The sequence below is a fragment of the Ochotona curzoniae genome, unplaced genomic scaffold (assembly GCF_017591425.1).
Source record: "Ochotona curzoniae isolate NIBS_2020 unplaced genomic scaffold, NIBS_Ocur_1.0 scaffold_4506, whole genome shotgun sequence".
Lineage (NCBI taxonomy): Eukaryota > Metazoa > Chordata > Mammalia > Lagomorpha > Ochotonidae > Ochotona > Ochotona curzoniae.
The window spans coordinates 54,597,206-54,624,130 of record NW_024467119.1 but is presented as its reverse complement, the minus strand read 5'-3'; the positions used below and the strand labels follow the sequence as shown (position 1 = coordinate 54,624,130).

The following is a 26,925-nucleotide window of genomic DNA, read 5'->3' as shown; positions in this document are numbered from 1 at the left end:
TTGTAGTTTCTTCATCTAAAATTATGTGATGAGAAGTGTCTTATCTTGCCTGTGAATAAAGTGTTCTTTCAAAAGTTATCTTTTACAGTATTTAAAAATGAGTTTTCTAATGTGAAATCATTTTAATTTGAAGGAGATATTATGAATTATGGAATGGATATAATATGTTGACTTTCATTCTAAACAGGTAGCTCAGGAGAAGACATTCTATTTGGAACATCAGATGGAAAACTTGGGCTTATTCAAATCACTGCATCCAAACCAGTACACAAGTGGGAAATTAGAAATGAGAAAAAGAGGGGAGGTATGCTTTTGTTGTGGCTCAAATTCTGAAATTTCAATGCTTAGGAATAAAGTAAATTATTATTTAAGTCTTTTTTTTTTTTATTCACATGATATAACTCATTTAGGAATTCAAGAGCCAATTCTGAATTTATCTACTGTCTTATGTTAGGTCTAGCATATTATTGGCATACATTAACTGAGAAATATTAATGGTAATTTGGGATAAATAGGATTTTAAAGAATAATATGCATAATTTTCTATGAAAATCCATTTTTAAGGGTTTGGAATAGGGGATTAAGTAGAATGTGGGAGCACTTGTTACAAGGCAAAGAAAAAGTGCAATTGTAGATCAGGGCAGGGAATATTTGTATTTCCTAAAGAATGCATACCTATCTAGGAGGATTTATCCCTGAATTTGTAAGTGATAAGGTATCTTTTATTGCTTCAACAAATACTTGCTAGGGAAGATAGTATAAACAAATGAATATATAAATAGCTTTTCTTGGTCACCTGAAAAAGATACAATAGGAAAATGTGTTAGTGAATAATAATTAAGGAAGTTTATGGGCTGCTTTTTACTGAGTGGTTAAAGAAAGTCTCTTGGCCTGGAAGAAGCTCCTGGCTCCGGATCGGTGCAGCTCTGGCCATTGCTGCTGCTTGGGGAGTGAATCAACAGAAGGAAAATCTTCCTCACTGTCTCTCCTCCTATCTGTATACCTGACTCTCCAATAAAAATAAAATAAATCTTTTTGAAAAAAAAAAAAAAAGAAAGTCTCTTGGAAGTGGTGGAAATTTGAGCCAAAATCTAATTGATAAGAAAATACATTAGAAATGTAAGGATTTGGGGAGAAGAATCTTTCTTGAAGAGGGGAAAAATGTGAAAAGGACTTGGTTCTTTTAAACAACAGTAGGAAGATTAGTGTAGCTAAATGAATTAACCTGGTATGAAGTGAATTGAAAGAGTTAGGGTTTCTGGCTTCGGGCTTTGGATTGGTGCAGCACCAGCCATTGCGGTCACTTGGGGAGTGAATCAGCGGACGGAAGATCTGTCTCTTCCTCTCTGTAAATCTGACTGTCCAATAAAAACAAAATAAAATGAATGTTTAAATTTATTTAAATCTGTATATCTGTCCAATAAAAATAATAAAATAAATCTTTTTAAGATTTCTTTTTTTTAAGATTTATTTTATTATTTTTAATGGACAGTCAAATATAAAGAGAAAAGGAGAGTCAGAAAGGAAGATCTTCCATCCGCTGATTCACTCCCCAAGCAGCCACAATGACTGGAGCTAACTGATCTGAAGCCAGAAGCCGAGAGCCTCTTCCCGGTCTGCCACATGGGTGCAGGGTTGGAAGACTTTGGGTTGTCCTCAACTGCTTTCCCAGGCCACAGGCAGGGCACTGGATGAGAAGTGGGGCTGCCAGGATGAGAACCATTGCCTATATGGGATCCTGGTACATGCAAGGCGAGGACGTAGCTGCTAGGCTACCATGCCATACCCTTGAAGTCATTTTTATATCCTTTCTGAGTTCGTATATACTTCACTACAGCTGTTAGTTTTTTTAAAATAACTGTTGTGTTTTTTTTTTAAAGGTATTTTGTGTATTGACAGCTTTGATATTTTGGGTGATGGTGTTAAAGATTTACTTGTTGGAAGAGATGATGGAATGGTGGAAGTCTATAGTTTTGATAATGCAAATGAACCTATTCTAAGATTCGATCAGGTAGGTTCATTATACTTCATATGATTATAATTCAAATTATCATGGAGATGATTGATCGTTTGAATTATATGAAATGAAAGTATGTTAAAATCTAGCTTTTGGTTTAAGTATAATTATTTTGATGTTATAAAAACCTCTAGTATTTGAGTAATTGACTGTTGTCTTCAAGCCAAATAATAAGTTACTGCTTCATGACACTTAGAAATTATTTTAAAGCTCAAAAGCATTATACATTTTACCTTACTTTCTTATGTTTCAACACTTAATAAGAATAAATTTTGTATGTTTTGGTAACATAAATAAGTGTTTATTTAAAATGAAGCTTAGGAATGAACATATGGACAATGTAAGAAGTAACCTTAAAGATGGAAAAGTAGCAGTGTACTCTAGCCACTGAAAAAGGCCGACTGTGTAAAAAATTCTGAATAGAGGTACATTTAATTCACAGATTTTAATGTAATTAAACTCATTTATGCTAGGCTATAAAGATTCAAGGGAAGCGTTCTAATGTAAATGTAATCTTTCATTTTCATGAGCAGTATTCTTCAAACTAGGGCTTCCCCATCTTGTCTCATGCAGGATCCTTTGAGACTTGTTTTTTGGAAAACAGAGTGAGGGAAATTCAGGGACAGGTAATGGGTGTAAGATAAGATACTATTTGAGAGGCATGCTCTCATATTGGAATATCTGATTTTGAGTCCTGGCTCCACTTCTGATTCCAGCTGTCTGCCAAGTTGTTCCCTGAAAGGTTATAGCAATGAGTCAATTAACTGTGTTCCTGTCACCCATATTGAAGACCTAAACTAAGTTCTGGGGTCCTGGCCTCAGCCTGTCCCAGCCCTGGCTATGGTAGGCTTGGGGAATAAACCAACAGGTAGAAAATCTCTCTGTCTCCATCTCTGTCTGTCTGTCTCTCTCTGCCTTTTAAAGAAATAAAGATTAATACATAAAATAGTTTTTAAAAAGAAAATGCAATTAAAACGTAAGTTCTTTGAAAAAAAAGACCACAAAATAAATAAGACAGTATAGGGATAAAAATGTTACACAGTTTATTTTATAGGTTGATTTCAAATTTGTTAGTCGTTGCTATAAAAAGTCATCCTGCTAAGAATGTAAATAATAATTTAGGATTAAATAAATAAATTTATTTTATTTTATTTTGCTTTTTTGACTTGGGGAGGGGAAGGGCTGGAGGCCCAGGGCAGAACAATTCCCTGCTCCCCCTCCCATGGGCGGATGAGGGGGTGTAGAGGAAGAAGAGAAGGAGGAGGAGTAGGAGGAGCAGGAAGGGGGACAGACACCCCGGGGCAGCCGAGGTGGGCCAGGGCGCAGGCTGTGGCTGCCCCTGGCGGCTTCCTCTGCTGGTCTGAGCTAGGCTTAGAATTTATAATAATCCTTTGTTGATGTCTGCTGATTTTTCTTAGTACCATGGAGAAATTTTTATGTTAGACCTCAGGTCTCTTTATGATTTCTATTCCAAATGCCAGCAATGAAATAACACTCTGCCGAGTTTCACATTAAGAAATCCTATCTTTTCACTCTTATTTTTTTAATGGCGAAGATACTGCTTTCAGCTTATTCCTAGGCTTCAGATATGCTGCCTTTATCTTGAATATGTTTTCCTTATCAGAAAACCTCTTATCTCACAGTCTGACTTGGTAGCTGGTTGGATTATCAGAAAGTTAAAGTGAGAATCATAAAAAGAAAAACATACATTCCTTAAACATTGTATTTTAACTTAGGCATAAGCAGTTTGCCATTTACCTTTGTGAACTCCGCATCTGTGTAGTCAACAGACTGGATCATAAATACTGAAAAGAAAAATTGAAGTGTATTGAACATAGATACTTTTCTCGCTAGTCCCTCAACAATAAATAAGGTGTAACAACTATTTACAAATGATTATATTTTATTCGGTATTATAAATAATTAGAGATAATTTAAAGCATGTAGAAGAATATGTGAACGTCATATGCAAATATTATGGCATTTTATACATACCTGAACATCGCAGGATCCTCACGTGATCCTGGTGCCTGTCTCCTGATGAGAAAAAGGGATACTATCCATTCCTTTGCCAATGTCTTGAGGACTATGCAAGGTCTTTGTTTTTGTCAGTTTGTTCACCTTGAGTGTCACTCCATATTTCTTCTTATTTAAACTTACCCATACTATATTTTAAAAGATTTTTAACAATAATTATACATATGTATGGGCTGCAGCGTCACATTTAAATACCTGTATACAATGTGTATTGATCAAAATGAAATAATCAGCATTTCCTTTTCTTTGCTGTTATTATGTCATTAAAGAGTTGGAACTTCTATTTGCTCATACATTATACATTAAGTTATAGCGAGCTGTAGTCTCCCCTATTATGCTATGTAATAGTGAGAATTTACTTTTTGTTTGATCTGTTTTGTTAGAATTGCGTCTAACTCTGACTTGGTACACATTATCTGTCGTGCCTAAGATTCTCTGCTTGCTTGCTTGCTTCATTTATTTATTTACAATATCTATTTGAAAGGCAGAGAGACAAAGAGAAAAATAGAAAAAACTAGCCACTGGCTCCTTTTCCATATGCTTGCAGCAGCTAGGGCTGAGTCAGGACAAAACAAATGAGTGCAGAACTCAAACTGAGTTTCCCAGGAGTGATAGGATCCAGGTTACTGAGATATTCCTGGTACCTCCAAGGATGTACATTAGCAGGAAGCTGGAACTGAAGGCAGGGCTGAGACTTGAAAACAGGTATTCCATAATGAAATGTGGACATTCTGAAACACATCTTAACTGCTGTGCCAAACACCTGCCCCCAGGCTTGTGTTTTCATGATTACATGAGGATACTTCAAAAAGTTCATGGAAAAATAGAATTAAAAGGGGAGTTTTCTCACAAAAATGAACTTTAAAAACCACTTTCTATGAATTCTTAAAACAGTATTTATTTAAAAGACAGGTGCAGAGAGGAAGAGACAGAGATGGAGACAGAAAGAGGCCACAAGAGTGAGGTTTGAGCCAGACTAAGGCCTGGGGTTAGGAACTCCTTCCTGATCTTCCACTTGGCAGAGGCAATCATCTGCTACCTTCTAGGCACACTAGCAGGAATCTGGACCGAAAGTGGAGCTGTTGGGACTCTAACCAGTACTCTGAAATGCTGGTGTCACAAGTGACAGCTTAACCCTTTGTGCTGATGCTGGCCCCTGTCTGTGAACTCTTTGAAGGGCTACATATAACTTTTTTAAATGAGTTGAGTTAGCTAAAGCTGAAGCTCCAAAGCTTTTTAGTAATTGTGTTTAAAGCACAGGAGATAGATGTTTTTCATTAAAATGTTTAACTTATAAATATATCTGAGTATATTAAAGATGATGCTTTTAGGTGAAATAGTACAAACTATACTCAGTGGTCACTTAATTAACCACTGAAAGTGAAAATATGCATGATTAATGGGCAAAGTATCCTTTTAAAATTCAATTAATTTGCAATTAGTTGATTTCAGTAAATTTAAGAAGGGCCTAATTATGTTGTTATCACTAAAACTGCTTTTGATAGTTGGTGATACTATGTCCATCACTTGGAAGATTTTTAGACAATCTAGTTAACTTATGTAACAAAGGTTCTTCTGTAGAATGATGGATTTGTGACTGTTGTTGAAAGACTATAGTATTGTTATAATGTAGGGGAAAGCAGAGGGGGAGTAAGGGCATGGAGAGGGTGGAAGGGGAAATTCCTGAGCCTAAGGAATTGTATCAGGGAAAAAAAAATCATATGTTAAAAAACAAACTCCACAAAAATTGTATTCCTTTCAAAATATTTATATGACTGTAGTTAATCGGTGCTTACGTTTGTAAGAAGAAAAATTATGTTGAACCCAACTTTGTTCTAACACTATGTACAATTAATTTTGTAAGACCTAACTAATTCCAAAGGAAATGGAAAGTCCCATTTATATCATTAGACATGTTTCCTGTGGAACTTTACCTTTGTGATTATTATTTACTAAAGTTTATCTCAGACATTCATATATTGCTAACTATATTTACAACAATTTTTCATACATAAAACTTTATAATTATAAGATAATTTATATATTTTTGGTTATAGAGAAATATGTAAAAAATACAGAAGAATTTCATGCATATGAGTATTTTATATTAAGATAAAAGTATCTCAGAAAGGTGAGGTGAAAATAAAAGTTCAAGGAGAGAAAAGTAGCCGTGTAAAATTTCCAACTTACAACAAAAGATTATTTTTTTCTTCACTTTTTAAGTGAATCATTTGTGTGTGTGTGTATCTGTGTGTGTTTGTTCTGCTATTTAGATTCTCTAGGTATGATTAAAAGATATTATAATTTTATTTAAAAATATTGCTTACAACTTCCAGAAACTATTCCTTGTAGCTATTTAAAGTAGGGATGAAAAGTACCGACATCTAAAATATATAAGGTAAAGTTTTGTTCAGAATTACTTGTGGAAACATGAACAAAAGATTTTTTTGAAGATTTCTTGTGTTTATGAAGTAACCAGGATACTTATTAAAAATGAGCTTTTTGCAAATTATAATAAAATCTTTGCTACTTGAGCCTCTGGGAAGTAGCCTCAGGAAGAGTTATAATAGCCTTTTTTGCAGGATAGCTTAGAGGTATAGACTAGCTAACATTTTGTTGATTGGTTTGATGTTTCTGTGCATTCCCTCTGTTGCCCCGTTTGAAAATGTTTCTCATTCCTTCCAGCTAAGCATTACCTACCCGAGTTTGCTTTCTGGTAGTCAAAACTTAATAAGGTGTTGTTAATGCATTTCTTTAAAATTTAATAGAATTGATTGTAACATATCAGAGTGTAATACTGCCTTATAAGTTATATTTTGTTACTATTTGAACATAAAGCAGGTTGTCCTATAGTTTATTGCTTGCTTTCCAAAAAATTTAAAAGTTGGTTACCTAGAATGTATGTTAAAAAAGATGTTACTAGTTGATTTACATAAAACATGTTTGGGAACGATAGCTTGAAAGATGGTATTGTAAACATTGAACCATCTGAAAATCATAGATTTTCTTAAAAGTAGCAAATTCTTAAAGGTTCCTTTTAGGTTGTGATTATGCACCTAAAACAGTATCTGGAGAGTACACATGAGAGATGGTCTGTGGAGTTCAGATAATAGACAAAAATTACCGGCAATTTTACTTATAGTTTTTAAAAATTTCTATTTATTTATTTTTATTGGAAAGTCAGATATACAGAGAGGAGGAGAGACAGAGAGGAAGGTCTTCTGTTCTTTGACTCACTCTGCAAGCAGCCACAACAGCCAGAGCTGTACTGATCTGAAGCCAGGAGCCTCCTCTGGGTCCTCCATGTAGGTGCAGGGTCCTAAGGTTTTGGGCCATCCTCCACTGCTTTCGCAGGCCACAGGCAGGGAGCTGGATGGGGAGTGGGGTTGCCAGGATTAGAACTGGCACCCATATGGGGTCCCGGTGCATGCAAGGTGAAGACTTTAGTTGCTAGGTTACCATGCCAGGCCTGCTTGCAATTTTTTTTTTAAGATTTATTTTATTTTAATTACAAAGTCAGATGTACAGAGAGGAGGAGAGATACAGAGGAAGTGGAGCTGCCGGGATTAGAACCGGTGACCATATGGGATCCCGGTGCATTCAAGGTGAGGCCCTTAGCCACTAGGCCACGCCGCCAGTCCCCCGCTTACAATTTTTTAAAGTATGTGTAAGTCAACTATTTTTGCTAATTAAGCTTTAAAAAAAACAATGTTTATTTGTAAGGCAGACAGAGAAAGAGAGAGACAGAGAAATGTTTAATCTCTTGGTTCACTCCCAAAATGACCAAACTGATCGGAGGTGGGCCAAGCTTAAGCCAAAAGCCAATAGTTTATTCTAGGTCTGTACGGGAACAAGAAGTACCGTTTTCTGCCCCATTCCCAGATTAATTAGCAGAGAGCTTTGTGGGATGCTGACAGCATAGGCAGGGGCTTTCATCACTGTGCCATAACCCTGGCTCCTTCTTGGATGATGAAACTAACCGGTACACATATACTAGTCATTTTTAATCATCTTTCTCAAAAGAGGAAATGTAATTTTGTTGCATTTGTTAAAGATCTTTGTCTTTCTGATCTCAGAGTCTGCATATAATAAATATAAAACAAGAGACAAAGGATAAATTTTGTAGCTTACTTTACTGTGAAGTGTCTAAGCATTAATGAAATGGTTGGTCTTGAATTTATTCCAGATGTTTTCTGAAAGTGTCACATCTATCCAAGGCGGTTGTGTAGGGAAAGATGGTTATGATGAAATCGTGGTATCTACATATTCAGGTAAAATAGACGATAACTGTTGAAGAAAATAGCAATAACAAAAATAATTTGGCTGATTGCTTTTAATCAATTAAAATTTTATAAAGTAAAAAAAAATTATGGATTTATTTTTATTTTTTGTTGGAAAGTCAGATATACAGAGAGAAGGAGATACAAAGAGAAAGATCTTCGTTCTGATGGTTCACTCCCTAAGTGGCGGTAATGCCTGGAGCTGAAGCTAGAAGCTTCTTCCATGTCTCCCATGTGGGTACAGGGTCTCAAGGCTTTGGACCATCCTCTACTGCTTTCCCAGGCCACAAGCAGGGAACTGGATGGGAAGTGGAGCAGTGGAAAATGAACTGGTGCCAATATGAGATCCCAGTTGATGCAAAGGGAGAATATAGTATCACATTTGGCCCTAAAAAGTTTTTATTAGTAAGTCACTGGTAATCAATCACATAAGAAACTTCATTGGTTAGAAAATAGGAAAAAGGAGTAGGTTTTTTTTTTAATTTATGAAATAGTTAATATTTGAATAATGCTTTTTAAGAGTGCTTATCATGTCTCAGTACCATTGATATCTTTTGCTTTAAAGAGAAGAGTTTACTGAAATTGATAATAACCAATTAGAATTTAACTATGAGCTGGCTATTTTTGCATTCTCACAATACTCATTTCAGAGTTTTTATTTCCATGAAAGTAATTTTTCAAAGATAACTCTTTTCTTTTTCCTTTTGATTGACAAGAGATAACTGTCCCCAAATGTCTGCAACATCCCTATCTGGGTCGGGCTTGACCTAGGAGCAGGCATCATAATCCAGGTGAGGTTGGCAGGAATCAGTTACTTGATTGATCCCCGTCGCCTATCAGGGCTTACACTGGCAGAAAGATGGAATTAGGAGCCTGAACTGGAAATTGAACCCATAACCTCCAGTGTAGAATGTGAGCATCTTAACCCATACGCTGTATGCTCATTGCTGGCAATTCTTATTTGTTGGCTTTTTTTGAACTTGCTGGAATGTGTTAACTTTATCATACTTGGAAAAATAATTTAGGGACCAGCACTGTGGTGTAGTGGCTGCCTGCGAAGCCAGCATCCAAGATGGTCTTCTGTTCCAAGTCCTGGCTGCATCATTTCTGATCCTGCTTCCTGCTAAAGTATCTGGGAAGGCAGTGGAGAATGGCCCAATGCGTGTGCCTCTTCCCTCATTCAAGAGACCCAGAGGAAGCTCCTTGCTCCTGGCTGCAGTCCTGCCCAGGGCCAGCTGAGGTATCCACTGACCGAGTGAGCCAGTTAATGGAAGATCTCTTTCTTTAGTTCTTCTGTATTTCTCTGACTTTGACTTTCAAATAAATAAATAAATCATACAACATTTAAAATAAGTATTACAGTATTTAGAACAAAGAAAATAGCAACCCAAAATAGTTAGTCATGTCTTTAGGTTTGAATATTTTTCAGCTTTGATTATCTGAATAGTTCTAGGGCTAAACAGGTTGCTGTTAGTGGACAAAATGGTATATGTATTGGTATTTCTGCTATACAAAGTATAATACCTTTTTTTTTAACACTAGAACCACTAAACAATGCATGATTGTGATTCGTCTCTACAGGCTGGATTACAGGTCTGACAACAGAACCCATTCAGAAGGAAAGTGGACCAGGAGAAGAAGTAAAAATTAATCAGGAGATGCAGAATAAAATTTCTTCTTTACGGTAGTTTGCTTTTTAGATTTCATCTCATTAATTATATGGTTATTGCTTTTTATTATTTATATGTACCATATTTTATTGGAAGAAATGATAATCACTTTTTTTTTTAAGATTTATTTTTTATTTTTATTGGAAAGGCAGATACACAGAGAGGAGAGACAGAGAGGAAGATCTTCCATCCGATGATTCACTCCCCAATTGAGCACAACGGCCGATGCTATGCTGATCCGAAGCCAGGAGCCTCTTCCGGGTCTCCCAAGCGGGTGCAGGGTCCCAAAGCCTTGGGCCGTCTTCGACTGCTTTCCTGGGCCACAGGCAGGGAGCTGGATGGGAAGCGGGGCTGCCGGGATTAGAACCGGGCGTGCAAGGCGAGGACCTTAACCATTGCGCCACTGCGCCGGGTCCAATAATCACTTTTTAAAAATAAATAAGTAAATGATAATCACTTTCTTTTTTTTAATGTTCATGACCAAGGTGAGGCGATTGCAGACCCATGTGGGTAATAATCACTTTCTAAGGTGAGTGTTTTTGGCTGGCTTGTGGTGAAGTGAGTTAAGCCACTGCCTAGAACACTGACATTTCATTTAGGTGCCATTTTGGGTACTGGCTGCTGCACTTCCATTCCAGCTCCCTGGTAACAAGTCTGGGAATGCAGTGGAAGATGGCCCAAGTCCTTGGGCCTCTGTACCCATGTGGGAGACTGAAATGGAATTTTGGGCTTCTGACTTTGGCGTAGCCCTGAGCACTGCAGCCTCTTTGGGAGTGAACCAGCAGATGGAAAAATATCTATCTTGCTTTCTCTGTTTCTCTGTCCTTGTGTTCTCCACCCACCTCCCATGTGACTTTGCCTTTTTTGAATAAATGAAGTCTTTAAAAACAAAGTGAATATTTATGGACTTGAAAAGACTAGTATTAATATTTTGGTATCATAATACTTTTTTCTGTATCTGTAGTGACTTTCTTTGATCAAGAATTGTATTTTTCATTTATTTAGCTATAAACAGTTATAGTATTGTTTTTTGCAAAGATTAGAGAAAAGGAAATACAGATAACTATTTTCTCATTAGCTCTTGTTCTCTGTTCCTGTGGGCCCTTCTGGATTTAAAATTTTTTAAAATTTGTTTTCTTACTGGAACTGAGTAATGTTGGGTCTTAGCTGCTCAACCTGACATACCCTATGAAAAAGTATCTGACTTACTAGAACTTTCAATTATGGCTTTCTCTCCTTCATCCCTTGCTAAACCTCCTAGGTCAATGAGGGCTGATTTTTTTCTTTTTTTGGTGATAATTGAAAACCACAAAAACTTTTCAGGTAACAAATTGTTTAAGTACTACTAGTACAAGCCATTTCACCAATGCCACTGAGAAAGCAAACTCTAAATGTGCATGCAAATAAGTGCAATAAATTTTTTTCAAGATATTCAGATTCTTGCAGCCAGGATAATGATGAGTTAGTGATTGGTTTCCTACATCCCCAGTATAATGCCTTTTCTTTGTAACCAAATCTGCCCCATCCAGATTCCACTACAATGTAACTCTATTACGAACTTCTAATTTATTCGCTCAGCCCCTGAAATAGTGTTAGATACACAGGAATAAATACATAATATTTAGCAGTAAGAATTAATTGAGTGGATAAATCTTCTGTGTTTATTGCACATATTCCCCCTAAGCCCCTTTCTATTCTTTTTATCCTAGATTGGGGCAGGCTAAGCTAAGGCTCATGTTATTCTGTTGTTTACTTCAATTATATGTGAAATTTCCCTTTAGCTTGAACTACACTAGGCAATGCCTGTGCAGTCAGTCTCAGAATACTCTTTTTTTTCTTTTTCTTTCATGATATGGTTCCAAGCACAGGGATTCTTCTCTCCACTGCCCCATGTCCCACCTATTTACAGTACTGAAGTCCTTCAACAACAGTTACAAGTCCAGCATTCTGTTATTTAATGTTTCATGGCATTGAATGTATAGGAAATAGTAGATAGTCTAGAATCCCAATATCAAGATATATGTAACAGTTTCATTGGAGATCTATCTTTTATTCAGGAGTAGAGATGCACACTGCAATGTATCTTCACTTCCCTGGTATGCTGGTATCTTTTACAGTTCATCTGTGAGGATATATTTTTATATATGTTTGCCTATGTATCTGTCTGGTATTTTGCATGGACGTTGCCGTATATCAGAGAGAACATGTGACATTTGTCCTTTTGGGATTGGCTTATATCACTGAGCATATTGTTCTTTAGCTGGGGCCATTTTTTTGCAAATTGTAGAATTTCATTCTTTTCGATGGCTGAGTAGTATCCATGGAGTAGATGTACCCCAGTTTCTTTATCCATTTCTCTTTTGATCACATCTGGGTTGTTTCCATTATTTCACTGTTATGAATTGTGCTGCTATAGGGTTGCAGGTCACTTTTTAATGTGCAGATGTCACTTCCTTTGTATATTTTCCTAGGAGTGGGATAGCTGGGTCATATGGTAGATCCATTTTCAGTTGTCTGAGCACTCTCCATGCTGGCTTCCATAGTGGTTACACTAGCCTGCCTTCCCATCAACAGTGGAGGAGGATATCTTTCTCCCTACATCCATGCTAACATGTGTTAGTAGATTTCTGAATGTAGACTGATCTCACTGGAGTTAGGTGAAACCACAACATGATTTTTATTTGTATTTGCCTAACAGCTAGGGAGCCTGCGCTCACAATCCTTTTTCAACTCTTAATAGATCTTGGGCCTCTGACTCATGACCCTGCTTATGGTCCCAAATTGTTAATGCTCTGCAGCTTCTTTATTCTGCCTCTTCCCCTCCTGTTGCACATGCTTACTGACTTCATGTTTTGTTTCCTCTTATATGTTCTTCAGCTGTCTTATTTTTCTATTTTGACTAGTGTAGCTTGTCCTCTACGACCAGATTCATATCTTGTAAATGATTATTTGCATCCTACCTTGATACAACTCTGTTAATTTTTTTGATCTGGGAACGAGAGGGTGTTTTAGCTTTTGAGTTGGAGATAAATAATGTGACATTGTTTAGTCAGTGATAGGAGCAAAAATTTTGCTCTTACTGGTGTTACAATGTTAACCACTTATAAAGACAAATTTTGCTAAAGTGAGTGTCTCAAATTTATGTAGACATTATGAAGATCTGAAATATTTTTGTATTTATAGATGACAAGGTTGTATTTGTGTTCTTATAGGAGTGAATTGGAACATCTTCAGTGTAAAGTATTGCAGGAAAGAGAGAACTATCAGAAGTCTTCTCAATCAAGCAAAGCAAAATCAGCAGTACCTTCGTTTAGTATAAATGACAAATTTACATTAAATAAAGATGATGCCAGCTATAGCCTTGTTTTAGAGGTACAGACCGCAATAGATAATGTCTTAATACAGGTAATCAAAATATCTGATTTCTTGGCTTTATGATTAGAGCTATTTTGTAAACCAGTCACACACTAACTATTTTTGAACATTTTTAGTTTTACACAGTAATATTAAAAATTAAGGCTGGTTAATCTTTCATTGGGTGGTCAGTTTGCATGATAGATATTTGAATTTTATCTTTTAAATTTATTGTATACTTAATAAACAAAAGGTGAGTAGACATAAGGTCATGATACAAAGGGGAAAAGATCTAAAAGGTAATAGAAGTTTTCTACTTTGGCCTCCCTCTGAGAGAATCTTAATAGAAGCATAACTTAGAAAACTTCAATATTTAATATCTTTACTAGAACTTTACTGGCATTAACATGACAGGTGATAGTACAGCTTACTCATTAATTCAGTAACTTCTAGATAGGTCAGTAGGCAAAATAGATCACCTCAAAGGGTGAAATTAGTAGAAATAATCATGTGTAATTCCATTATCAATATATGAATATAAATTTGCAAATATTGGGGAAATACAAAATGATGGTAGTAAAATGAAAATAAAATGGAAAACATATCAGAAAATGAAAAACTATAACTTGGAGGAAGAAGATAAGGTTTCAGAAATGTGGTGGGCAGATCATATTATTAGTTAAAATTTGAAGGCAGAAAATTCTTAATGGTGGTATAAGTTCATGGGCTGCTACATTGAACAACTCTGGGAACATCATTTATACAGAACATGATGCATCAAGTTTCTCCTAAAAACATCTTCCTAAGGCAAGACCAAAGATTATTTTCTGTCCATGTTGCAGGTAAAGTTAAAATTGATTAAAAGGAATTGATAGAATAGCCATTATTTACAGCCACTGGTATCTTTTTGGTACTGAAAAAATAGGAAGCTTATGCTTTTAAAGGGGATGGAAAGAAAAAGATATTCTATGACTTCCACTAATTCTACTTAGAAAAAAATAGACGATTATAATATTTTTTATTAAGTTTACTTGCTGGAAGTATATACTGCCAAGTATGAGTAAGAAAACAGATACTTTCAGATTCCAAGATGAACATGAAATAGAACTAAGGAGAGCTAGTAGAGAAAACACATTTTACAAACACTTTCAGGTTTTCTCTCTGAACTTTTTTTTTTTTTTTTTGGCTATAGAGTGATGTTCCAATTGATTTACTTGATGTGGATAAAAATTCTGCAGTTGTTAGCTTTAGTAGCTGTGATTCTGAGGTGAGTAAAAATATGAAAAATCCTCATGTTTTTATTTCTGTTATACTGTTTAAAGTGCATAAATGCTACAGGGGTTTAATTTTTTTTTTCTATAATCTTACCTTTCATAGAATTTCCCTCAAAGTTGGCTTTACTTTTCTTTCCCTGTCCTCAAATAATTCAGAAATTTGGATTCTGTCCTGCATGTCTTCTTTTTGTGGTCTGTTATGTCCAGTGAGTTACTACTTTATGTCAGTTCTATATCCTTGACTCATTCCCCGTTTGGGCTTCATTCATGTTCTGTTGACCAGTCCTTGCCCTCCTTTTGTCTTGCTGGAACTGTTGACTCTGTCAGTTTTTCTTCAGCCAAGCTTCTCTACCAGAGGGATTTTCTCTATCAGTTTTTCTTCACTGTAATCTAACTACTTGAGAACAGAGACTTTATAAAGAAAAGAAATTTATTTTGGCTCCAGATGCAAAATGTTCACAGTGTAAGAATAGGTGGGTCTCCTTGGTTCAACTCGAGCAATGGTACTGTTGTTGGCAGAATCCTGGTTTGGCACAGGGCATCACGTGATGAGAAACTTGGGTGCTTCTCTGTGTCTGGGTGGTATTTATTATAATCACCAGAATTCACTCTATGGGTAACCTAATCCTATATAGTCACTTGCTAATTCTATGTCTTTAATGAGCTTTTACCCTCTTAGTGCCATTGGCATAAAACTTTGGTAACTGAACTCCTGAGTTTGGTTGAGGGACATAGTATCTATCTAAACAGAAAATGTCACTGTATCATGTCTTTAAAACCTTTCATATATTCCTTATTTTCTGTTGGAAGTTAGTCTAGATTCCTCATTCTGGCATATAAAAAATTTCGTGATTCACCTCTCCAAATTCTCTCTTACCAACTGCTACCTCCTTTCTTAAGCACGTTATTTCTGTCCAACTGAAGTTCCTAAAATTTCTTGAAAATGCTATGGCATTCATACTTTATTGCATTTGAAAATGCTCTATTCCTTCACTCTTGCTTCTAGGTTTTTCCTGGTTTGGGGGAACTCAATGAATACTTTCTTAACCTTCAACCAGTAGATACTTATTGAGTCCTTTATAGGTGTAGAATGCCTGTGATGAGATCATGTCAGTGCTTTTGAACAGGCTTACTGTATTATTTCTCTTAGTACTAGTAGACTCAAAGGTAGATGTGCCTCATGAAGAGATGGGAAGGTAAAATTAAGGTCTTGGATTAGCTGCACTGGAGAAGGCAAGCCAGAAAAGGAGGAGATGGAGGACTGCAGTCCTCATTCTCTTTTGATCTGTAGCATTTTACCCAGAAATAATTCAGTGCATTTGTTTTTAATCACATTATAATGTCCTTACTTTAACACTGATTAATACTATTTATGAGTTAAAAAATTGAAATTAAAATATTTGAGTTTCTGCTTTCAAATTAGCATCCTTATTATTTCTTTGGTTACTCGCTAAAGACAAGGTTCAAAAGTGCAGAGAAAATGAAACTAGACTATTTTTATTTGCAGGGTGGAAGCAAATATTTAGCTAACAATGTCTTCAAGAAGTTCATGGAAGGCGCATATTGGGGAGAATTACCTAACCCCCAGAGCTTCTGTGTTTTCATCTGTTAAAACTTAGTAAAATACAGTACCTAGTGTTGTTTGTAGCAATAAATGAGGACATGTGGGAAGCTCACGTAGCACAGATAATAAGTTACTCAAGCAAATGGTAATTATTGTTATTGAAAGAGATGTTTCTCTTGCTGTAAACATAAGTTCATCTTGTCTTGAACTTTGAATTCTTCCTAGTCAAACGACAACTTTCTGCTTGCTACTTATCGGTGCCAGGCAAATACCACAAGGCTGGAGCTCAAGGTAAGAAATGTTAGAAATTATCTTCACTTGCATGTGTAAACATTATTTTTTTCCCTTTATGTATCTTACAACAGCATTATGTAAATTATTCGCATTGAATTTCCCCTTGAAATGTGTCATTTTGGAGTCTTGACTGCAAATGGCCAGGTAGATCTTAATGCAGTCAAATCACTATCTCTGCTCTTTTATTTTTAAAGATTTACTTATTTTTATTGCAAAGTCAGATATATATATAGATTGGAGGAGAGACAGAAAAGAAGATCTTCTGTCCAGTGTTTTACTCCCCAAGTGACTGCAGTGGCCGGAGCTGCACCAATCTGAAGCCAGGAGCTAGGAGCTCTTCTGGGTCAACTGGATGGGAAGCAGGTCTTCTGGGATTAGAACTGGTGCCCTTATGGGATCCTGGTGCATTCAAGATGGGAACTTCAGCTGCTAGGCGTGAGGGAGTTCCAGGTGATGATTCAACCGCTGAGCCAGGTGCACACCCCTGACTTCTGTGTTCACATTTTGATCCAATCAGGGTCCCAGAAAACTAATTTAATTATTGACATTATTCTGGATATTTCCTCCATATTTTCTTGCTGCTGGATTTTGCTCATTCCATTCCAATAACATCACTTATTGCTATTTATCCCAGAGAAAATTTCCTAAAGTTTTCTTTAGCTATTTAGGAAGATGATCATTTTTACAACAGAATATTCAGCTTAGCATATTAATCTAGTTATGTTTGGAGATTTTATTTTTTAAAGATTTATTTTTATTATTTTTTTATTGGAAAGGCAGATATACAGAGAAGAGAGACAGAGAGGAAGATCTTCCATCCGATGATTCACTCCCCAAGTGAGCGCAACGGGCCGATACTATGCCGATCCGAAGCCAGGAGCCTCTTCCGGGTCTCCCACGCGGGTGCAGGGTCCCAAAGCCTTGGGCCGTCCTCGACTGCTTTCCCAGGCCACAGGCAGGGAGCTGGATGGGAAGCGGGGCTGCCGGGATAGAACCGGCGTCCATATGGGATCCTGGGCATGCAAGGCGAGGACCTTAACCACTGCGCCACCGCGCCGGGCCCGAGATTTTTTTTTTTTAAAGATTTAATTATTTATTGGAAAGTCAGATATACAGAGAGGAGGAGAGACAGAGAGGAAGATCTTCCCTCTGATGATTCACTCCCCAAGTGAGCGCAATGGCCAATGCTATGCCGATCTGAAGCCAGGAGCCAGGAACTTCTTCTGGGTCTCCCACAAGGGTGCAGGGTCCCAAAGCCTTGGGCCATCCTCAACAACTTTCCAAGGCCACAGGGAGTGAGCTGGATGGGAAGTGGAGCTGCTGGGATTAGAACCGGCACCCATATGGGATCCCGGGCGTGTTCAAGGCGAGGACTTTAACTGCTAGGCCACGCTGCAGTACCTGTTTTGAGATTTTTAAAAAAATTTTTATATACTTACAATCAGTACCTTTTTTCTTGGTGCTAATTATATTGTCAAACTGAAGGTCTTCTTTTTTCAAGAGATGCTGCTGGATCTGGCACAGTGAGCTGGTGGCTGAATCCTCGCCTTGCATCTGCTAGCATTCCATATGAGTGCTGGTTCATGTCCCAGCTGCCCTGCTTCCCTTCCAGCTCCATGTTTGTGGACTGGGAAAGCAGTGGACGATGGCCCAAGGCCTTGGGATAGCGAGGGAGACCTGGAAGAACTCCTGGCTCCCGGTTTCAGATCAGCTTAGCTCCAGCCATTGCAGCCACTTGGGGAGTGAATCATCAGATGGAAGATCTTCCTCTCTGTCTCTCCTTCTCTCAGTAAAACTGACTTTCCAATAAAAATAAATAAATCTTAGGAAAAAAAAGAGAGATGCTGCTATGTATTTTTTTACATCTAATTAAGGAAGGGTCTCATTAAATGCATTTTTCCTCTAAATAGTTCAATTTATTGTACATTGCTTCTTTTAAGCATTTTGAAAACAAAAATTGAGAACCAAGATAATGTTGATTTCTGAAAGAATACACTTGAGCCGAAAAAAAAAAAAGACCAGAATGAGAACAAATTTAGAGCAAGTTTTTTTTTTTTTTGAACTGACAGGTACATGAATTAAAAATTTTAATTTTAAAATTCTGAAGAAAAAAATTAATGTCTAAAAAGTGTCAAGAAAAAGCGAAGTAGAACGTTTCATAAAATCTGTTGTGAAACCACCATGAGAAAGATTGGAGGTTATTTTTAAGCCTAAATGAATGTTCTATGTAATAGAAGATCATGTATAAATAGAGTTTTGCACACACTTATGGAAACTTAACGTATAATGTTTCTACTTAGAGGGAAATCATATTACATTTCTATTTCTTCTTAAAAATTGGTGTTGAATTTATCTGGAAGCAAATTCAGTAATTCTTATGTCATTTTGAAATAAATTGAGATTATCTAGTTATTTAAAAGTGTAATTATCCTCTCAAGAATAGTTTATAATAAAATGTTAAGGCAGCCTATGATATGCTATTGAAAATACCAATGAAAAAGAAAATAAGTAAAGGATGTGGTAGTGAATCACGGAAGAGGGACTCCAAATAGGTAACAAAGATTTTTACCCCATTATTACAGAAATCTAAATTAAAACAACAAAATAAGTTTCTGCCTATCTGATTAGTTAGTAAAAAAATGTTAAGAAAGAACATTACTGTGTGACAGGGCTGAGTAAAAGGACTGTCTCCACCATGGCTGATGGAAAAATAAAGTTTATAGCCATTTTGGGAAACAGATAAATAATCAGCTTCATTTGGGGAATCTACTTAAGATTTAAAAAATTAGAGAAATATACAATGCAGATATTGTATATAACTAATTTCATTGTGTAGAAGTAGAAGCAAAATGAATATTCTCACTAATTAAATGGTTGAATAAATGACTGTTTATCCATATCATTGAATAGTATGCTATTAAGAATGAGTAGATTTTCATCCAGTACCATGAATGGATCTCCAGAAGAAAAATGGATATAAAATCCCTATATGTTTAGATACATTTTTTTTCTTTTTAAAAAATTGTTTGCATTTTTTAATGTATAATTATTTTCCATGATAGTGTATTGTGTGTATAGGAATTCCCCCTCCACATCCGCCTCCTCCCTTCCCATTCTTCCCCACCACCACCATTTTCCCCCACATTATTATAGTAATATAGTCCTTTAGCAATAGTCACAAATCCAACATTCTGCTGTATGAGTGTATCATGGCATTGTAAGTATTGGCAATGGTGAAAAATCTAGTATCATATTGTCAAAATATCTTTAACATTTTCATTGGGAATTCCCTTTTCATTCAGTAGAGTTGTATACCACAATGTATCTTTACTTCCTGCTAAGATAGTCTAGCTAGTCTCCATTATACAGTTTGTTCACAGGAATATATATGTATATATATACCTATATATCTCTTTGTTTTTATTTGCATGTATGTTCCCCAATATCATAGAGAACATGTGATATTTGTTCTTATGGGATTGGCTTATTTCACTGAATATAATGGTCTCCAGTTGGGGCTATTGGGTTGCAAATTGTAGAATTTTATTCTTTTTTAATGACTGAGTAGCACTCCATGGAATAGATGTACCTCAATTGCTTTATCCATTGCTGTTTGGACAGACATATGGGTTGCTTCCATGTCATTGCTAATGCTCAAGATCCTTGGCTATTAGGGGAACACTAATAAAAACCACATTGAGGCTCTATATGGGAACCCAGCGCATGCAAGGTGGATGTAGCCACTAAGCAGTTGCACCAGGCCCTGTTATTTATTTTAGCTTTTTCTTTGTAAGATTTATATTATTTATTTTTATTGCAAAATCATTTATATATATAGAGGAGGAGAAACAGAGAGAAATACCTTCTGTCCAATGGATTCACTCCACAAGTGGCCACCATGGCCAGTGCTGCACCAATCTGAAGCCAGAAGCCAGGAGCTGTTCCGGGTCTCCCACATGGGTGCAGGGTCCCAAGGATTTGAGCCGTCCTTGACTGCTTTCCAAGACCACATGCATGGAGCTGGATGGGAAGTGGGGCTGCCAGGATATGACCCAGTGTGCGTTCAAGGCAACGACTTCTAGCTTCTAGGCCATGGCGCCGGCCCCTTATTGTTCTTTCTTTTAAAAACAATATTTCTAGCACATTTGCAAAAAAAATCTTAATTTAAGTTTTTATTTAGGTAAAACATTGATTTTTTTCCTCTCACCTATGACACAAAAGGTGTGAGTCAAAATGTTAGATTACAGGAGTTACTTTAATAGAGGTCAGATTTTTATAACAATAGCAATGTGCTATATAATACCCTACTTCTGAATGAAGTTTTAGTTATTTCAAAGACTCACTTATCTTTTCAACAAAAACTTCTTGATCACAAAAATTTTTCATATGAACTTCATGTATAATATACCTCTGTTTTTATAATGATAGAGTATGAGAATGTCTTAAAGTGGCGAATGGAAATATGGTAAGGATAACTTACAGACTAATTTTGCAAATAATGTCAAGTCTGTGACACAAATAATTTTTTAATAGGCATCATTATATCCTTCAGGTTTGAATAGAGAAATTAAAGCATAAGTACTTGATAATTTGTGTTAAACATTTTAAAGATACACATATGTTGCTGCTTTTTATTCTTTTCTTTTGTGTTCAATCAGATTCGTTCAATTGAAGGCCAGTATGGCACGCTTCAAGCATATGTGACTCCAAGAATTCAACCTAAAACCTGTCAAGTCCGCCAATACCAGATAAAACCTCTTTCACTCCATCAGAGAACACACTTTATTGATCATGGCAGGTGAGACAAAGGAAAGAGCAGTTTAATTTTACTGTATGATATAATTCAGAGCAAATTGCCTTTTGTACTGTAAATTCTGGAGGTTATTCAACATTTAGAAATTAAATACTTTGTTTATTCTAATAGAAGCTGGTTTGAATTGGATTTTTGTATCTTTCCTCATATGTTGTCTTTCTGGAATCATTGGAGTGGCAGTTTTCTGTCTTAAATACCTTTTTTGAGGGCTTTAATTTTTAAAATTATTATCATTTTATGATACATTTGCATAAGCCCTGGGATTTCCCCTGTCCTCTCCCCCAAAACCTCCTGCCACACAAACACACGCACACACATTTCCAGTAATAATTTGGCTTGATTTTGTTTCAGTGTTGGTATTTCTTGAGTGACATTCCTTAAATTCCTGCATTTGCTTGTCGTTGCTGATAACAAGTTCTATAACAAGCATTTTGAATTCTGTATCCCCTATTTTCTTATTGTATTCCTCAGTTAACTGAGGAATGGCAAAGGCTTTTGCTCCTTTGCAGGGTAGTCTTCAGTAATATTCATTGTGCCTTTGTCTGTTTTTTTTCTCTTGGTCATTGTTCTTCTAGTTAACAGATTCTTCTCCTTAGGGCAGGTTTCTAAGCTGTGTCACCCACAAGTCTGTAATTTGATATTACTTATTGAAGTTGGTACATGAGTCTTTGTTTGCAGTTCTTCTGCCACTCCTTCCAGTGAGTTTTAGATCTGGGCTCTCATGTTAGACTTCCACCAGGTTTCCATAGCCCCAGCTCCTGGCTCACCACTTTCCACTTCCTGTCATCCCATGCCGTTGTTGCACTGTTGTCTGTATAACCTTTCTCCCACTTTTATTTTGTGTAGTTCCCAGCATGAGGGAGACACCAGGTGTCCTGAATAGCTAGGTTGTTGGCAGTGCTGATCTTGCTGGCCATTAGGTCTGAGGGCCACAAGGACCTATTTTGAGTCATACGATACCAAAGTTGGTATTATTTTCAATGTGGGACCAGTATAGCACACTGAACTCAGTGAGTTCGTTCCCAGCTCAGTGCATTCGCCAGCTCACTATTGTCCCTGTAGTCTCAAGAACCTTTGTCACACTGTACAAAATGACATCTGATGTGCCACTTGTGGAGTTCTGGATCTTCTGGCTATTAGGTCTGGGGCTACCTGACTTATTTTGGGAGGAACCTGTAGGATGCTATCTTGGTATAATTCACTGAACCCAAAATGAGTTCTATTCCAGCTTAGTGCATGTGCAGTCCTGTCCCATAGCCTTTGCCTCTTTACACAAGATGGCACCCAATTTGGCTCTACTGGGGGTTTGGGCTGTGAAATCCACCCTGTTCTCACACCGCCTGTTTGGGATCTGCTGCTCTGTCTCTGCTCCTGGTCAAATCAAACAAACCGGCGGAATGGGCAGTTCTTTGTCTGGGTTCACCCCCTGAGCCCCTGGTGAGTGTCCCTTCCCACTTTGTTGCTGGTGAATTGCCGGCTGCCAGTACAGTTCAGATTGCTGTGAGCTGAATGTTGCTGGAATGTCTGGTCACTGCAACACCACCCCTTTATTTCCACTGCTTTCCTGTGTTCATTAGTCTCCAGGTTCCCTCTGCCATCATACTGTCCTCTCCTATTTCCTGGAATGTGCCCGCTCTGCTTCACATGTTTGAATGTGTCTGTTTAAATGTGTCCTTACCCTATTCCTCCATCTTGGTTCCCCTCCTTGAATACCTGTTGTGAGCAAGTACTGTTTAGCATTTAGATTGTCGAATAGTTGTCTGTGAATCATGCCTCAAACATTAGTTTCATTACTTCCTTTCGGTTTCATTTCAGGAGATAGCAGCATAGTAATTGGCTGTGAGAGCCCCTGTTATTTTTTACTTCCTTTCCAACTGAAATATCCTGTTTGTATTTTGTCTGCACAAGAGAACATAGACTTAAATGAAATAGAAGGGAAAGAGATGAATAGTTATTGAATAGCTTATCTTTGCCACATACTGTGCTATAGATGGCATAAATATTATTTAATTCATAGAGTAAAACAAAAGTGATGTCTCCATTTTAAAAGTGAGAAATGGAGGTTTGGACAAGTACATCACTGTGATAAAAACAAACAGAAAAACCAGAGCTGTGATGTTAAGCCAAAGCCCTGTTGTAGCTTGTAACTTAAAATATATGCAATTTAAATAAGATACAGGGAAGAATATTCTTTTCTTTTTTTAAGATTTATTTTTATTATTTTTTTTATTGGAAAGGCGGCTATACAGAGAGGAGAGACAGAGAGGAAGATCTTCCATCCAATGATTCACTCCCCAAGCAGCTGCAACGGGCCGATGCCAGGAGCCTCTTCCGGGTCTCCAACGCGAGTGCAGGGTCCCAAGGCTTTGGGCCGTCCTCAACTGCTTTCCCGGGCCACAGGCAGGGAGCTGGAAGGGAAGCGGGGCTGCCGGGATAGAACCGGCACCCATATGGAATTCCGGGCGTGCAAGGCGAGGACCTTTAACCACTTGCACCACTGCGCCGGGCCCGGGAAGAATATTCTGAAAAACATTTTTAAAGCATAGATTTTTTTTTTAGGGTGTCTTCCTGCATAAAATAAGGATGGCGTAAATGGTGGCAGTATGGTATGCTAGAAAAAGCAAAGTGGAAGTCAAAACACTGGAATTATAATCTGTTCCTGTGCAATTTTGAGACATAAGTTTTGTGGGTTTTGTTTTTTTTCATCTGCAAATGAGAAGATTAATTTGGATGATCTCGAAAGATCCTTCTTGTTTTTAATAGTCTTAAATTTTGTGTCCTTAAAGTTCCTTTTGAACTTTTCACCCCATAAAGTATTTTTTCAACTCTCCATAATTATCCATTTTAATTTATTTTAAATCAATTTGTCTTAGTTTACCATTTTGCAAGATGGAAAGTATTATCCCATTTAGAGGATACTATTTTCTTTTTTCCTTTTTTAAGATACTATTTTGTAATTTGCCCAGGACTACACAAAATAAGGTTTCAAATCTATGCCCTTTTAAAGTTTATGAAAGAGGTAAAGAGAAGTATGTTCTAATGAAAAAATAAACTAGTTATATGACTTAAGTGAATAATACCTTTAATGACCATTTTTCATGAATTTGAAATGTTCACTTTTTTGATATACAAGATTAATCTGAAAAAAGTTAAATTTCAAATAAGATTGAGAAAAGTTAAATTTGTTTTTATATTTGTTTAGCTACAATAGCAAAAATTCTGCTTGTTAATATGTGCATATGCCATTTCTATGTGTTCCCACACAAATGTGTGCCTCTACAATAAATTTCCAGACCCATGAATACATTGACCCTAACAGGCCAATTTAGTTTTGCTGAAGTTCACTCCTGGGTGGTATTTTGCCTGCCTGAAGTTCCTGAAAAGCCTCCTGCAGGAGAATGTGTGACATTTTACTTCCAGAACACCTTTCTGGATACACAGCTTGAAAGTGTCTACAGGTAAGTCAAGCTTTTTTACTGGCTTGCAAATGTTGTTTTGTATAAATAGTGCTTCTAGGTTTTAATTTGTCCTAAGCAAGGAATAATCTGAAAATATGTGATTGAAAACCTATACTAATCTAGATCATCTATTGAAAAACAGGTGGGATTAAGGTGTTTAGGAAAGCGGTTGAGTAGGACCAAGTAATCTAGTGGTTCAAGTCCTCATCTTGCATGCACAAGGGTCCCATGTGGGCGCCGCTTCATGTACTGGCTCCTACATTTCATCCAGTTCCTTGTTTGTGGCTTGGGACCCTGTACCTGTTAGATTTGCTGACTTCCCATGAAAGAATAATTCAGTCAAGTATAGAAAATACCAATGGCCATTATTCAAAGAAACTGCTTTTGCCAACCTTTCTTCCCCAGTGCCAAAAAGACAGATGTGGAGGAGGGAGCTACAGAGGAATGGAAAGAGGCGAGGAAAGAAGCTTGCAGGGACTTTTAAACCCCTCTTGACAGAGAAGCTGAAGCAGGCGTCTCTCCTGCCATTATTTGGTGAGGAATATTGGCTTGTGTGCATCATTGATCCATCAGGGCTTTGCTGTCCTGCTGAACTGCCAGAACCCTACCTCCCCTTCCCACGGCCCATGTGACCTGTCTGGTCTGATGCAAACTCTGCCCAATTCCTGTAACCATGGCAACATCAGCACTAACTTGGGAGACCTGGAAGAGGCTCCAGGCTCCTGGCTCCTGCCTTTGAATTGGCTCAGCTCCAGCCATTATGGCCACTTGAGGAGTGAACCAGCAGACGGAAAATCTTCCTCTCTGTCTCTCCTTCTATCTATCTATCTATCTATCTATATATATATATCTGACTTTCCAATATAAATAAGTAAATCTTTTTTAAAAAAAGGCAAAAGGAAAGATCAGTACCTTTCCTTAATTCCTAACAGTAAATGAGAGAATGAATTGTTTCAAGACACTCTTCTAGAGTAGTAATAACAGCAAAATCTCACATGAAATCCATAGGAATATTCTTCATTTTAAGCATGTAGAACTCATATGTAAAAAAACTACACTTTTATTAACATGAACGACTTTGATAAACTGACATACAATATAGTGGCAGTTGTAAAGATGGCCCCCCTTTCCTGATTGAGTAAATATTTATCCTAATTCTAATGAAAATTTCAGTTAAATTTCTTTATATAAACATGTGAAAAGGCTTAGAATTTCAGGGCTTAGAGCGTGTAGACTCTTTGAAGCTGTCGTGTTGCAGTGTGAATGTCATTATACTCTTCTAATTCATCTGGACTTCCTGGTTATACTTTTTTTTTTTTTTTAAGATTTATTTACTTACTGGAAAGGCAGAGTTAGAGAGGGGGGGAGGTCTACAGCCATACCACCCTGAACGCGCCTGATCTCGTCTGATCTTGGAAGCTAAGCAGGGTTGGGCCTGGTTAGTACTTGGATGGGAGAAGGGGGGAGATAAACAGATAAGATCTGCCATCTGCTGGTTCACTCTGCAGAAGGACAAAATGGCAGATAGCCAAATGCTTGAGTCTCTGCATCCACGTGGAAGACCAGGAAGAAGTTCCTGGCTCTGTTGGAGTCTTTTGAGGAGTGAACAAGAGTTCCCTGTCTTGCTGCCCAATCTTTTTCTGCAACTCTGCCTTTCAAATAAATAACCAGGTCAGTCCAAAGCTAGGAAGATTTGGTTTTCTTTGTTTCCTTTGGGGGAAGGTGGCAAGCTTATCCCTTTTTTGCCCTCTGCCTCTTAAGGATTCTTTCTCTGAGCAACTAATTGAGAATTTATTTCTGCTTTCTACTTGAGAGTTTACTGCACTGACTTCTAGAAACAGTAACAAACATGTAATTTTACAATAGATTACAGTCTTTTGGGACAAAAAAATCTGAGTAAGTCTTACTGGTGTTAGCATCAGTTATTTGAGATTGATTCACTGTACCCTTCTGGGAGCTTGTGGTAATTACTCCTGTTTTGAAGTGCCACAGTGACCTTTGCATGTCAGTCCTAGCAGATAATTCAACATGCGCTTGGCATATCTTTGCTATTTATCATTTTGTATCTTTTAAAATTATTAGTTTTTATTTATTTATTTTAAAAGAGTTTCATTTACTTGAAAGGCAGAGTTACAGAGAAAATGGGAGAGAGAGCGACAGAAAG

General features: G+C 37.1%; 1 protein-coding gene across 1 annotated transcript in view; it reads left to right on the top strand.

Annotated features, from left to right (window-relative positions):
- BBS7 (Bardet-Biedl syndrome 7) overlaps positions 1–26,925 on the top strand; it is a 52,425-nt gene that overhangs the window by 19,816 nt on the left and 5,684 nt on the right. The window contains exons 7-15 of the mRNA XM_040966740.1: positions 188–304; positions 1,881–2,011; positions 8,241–8,325; positions 9,916–10,018; positions 13,217–13,409; positions 14,551–14,625; positions 16,422–16,487; positions 21,149–21,288; positions 24,597–24,761. Coding sequence (XP_040822674.1) covers positions 188–304; positions 1,881–2,011; positions 8,241–8,325; positions 9,916–10,018; positions 13,217–13,409; positions 14,551–14,625; positions 16,422–16,487; positions 21,149–21,288; positions 24,597–24,761 — 1,075 coding nt within the window. The remainder of the gene's footprint in view (positions 1–187; positions 305–1,880; positions 2,012–8,240; positions 8,326–9,915; positions 10,019–13,216; positions 13,410–14,550; positions 14,626–16,421; positions 16,488–21,148; positions 21,289–24,596; positions 24,762–26,925) is intronic.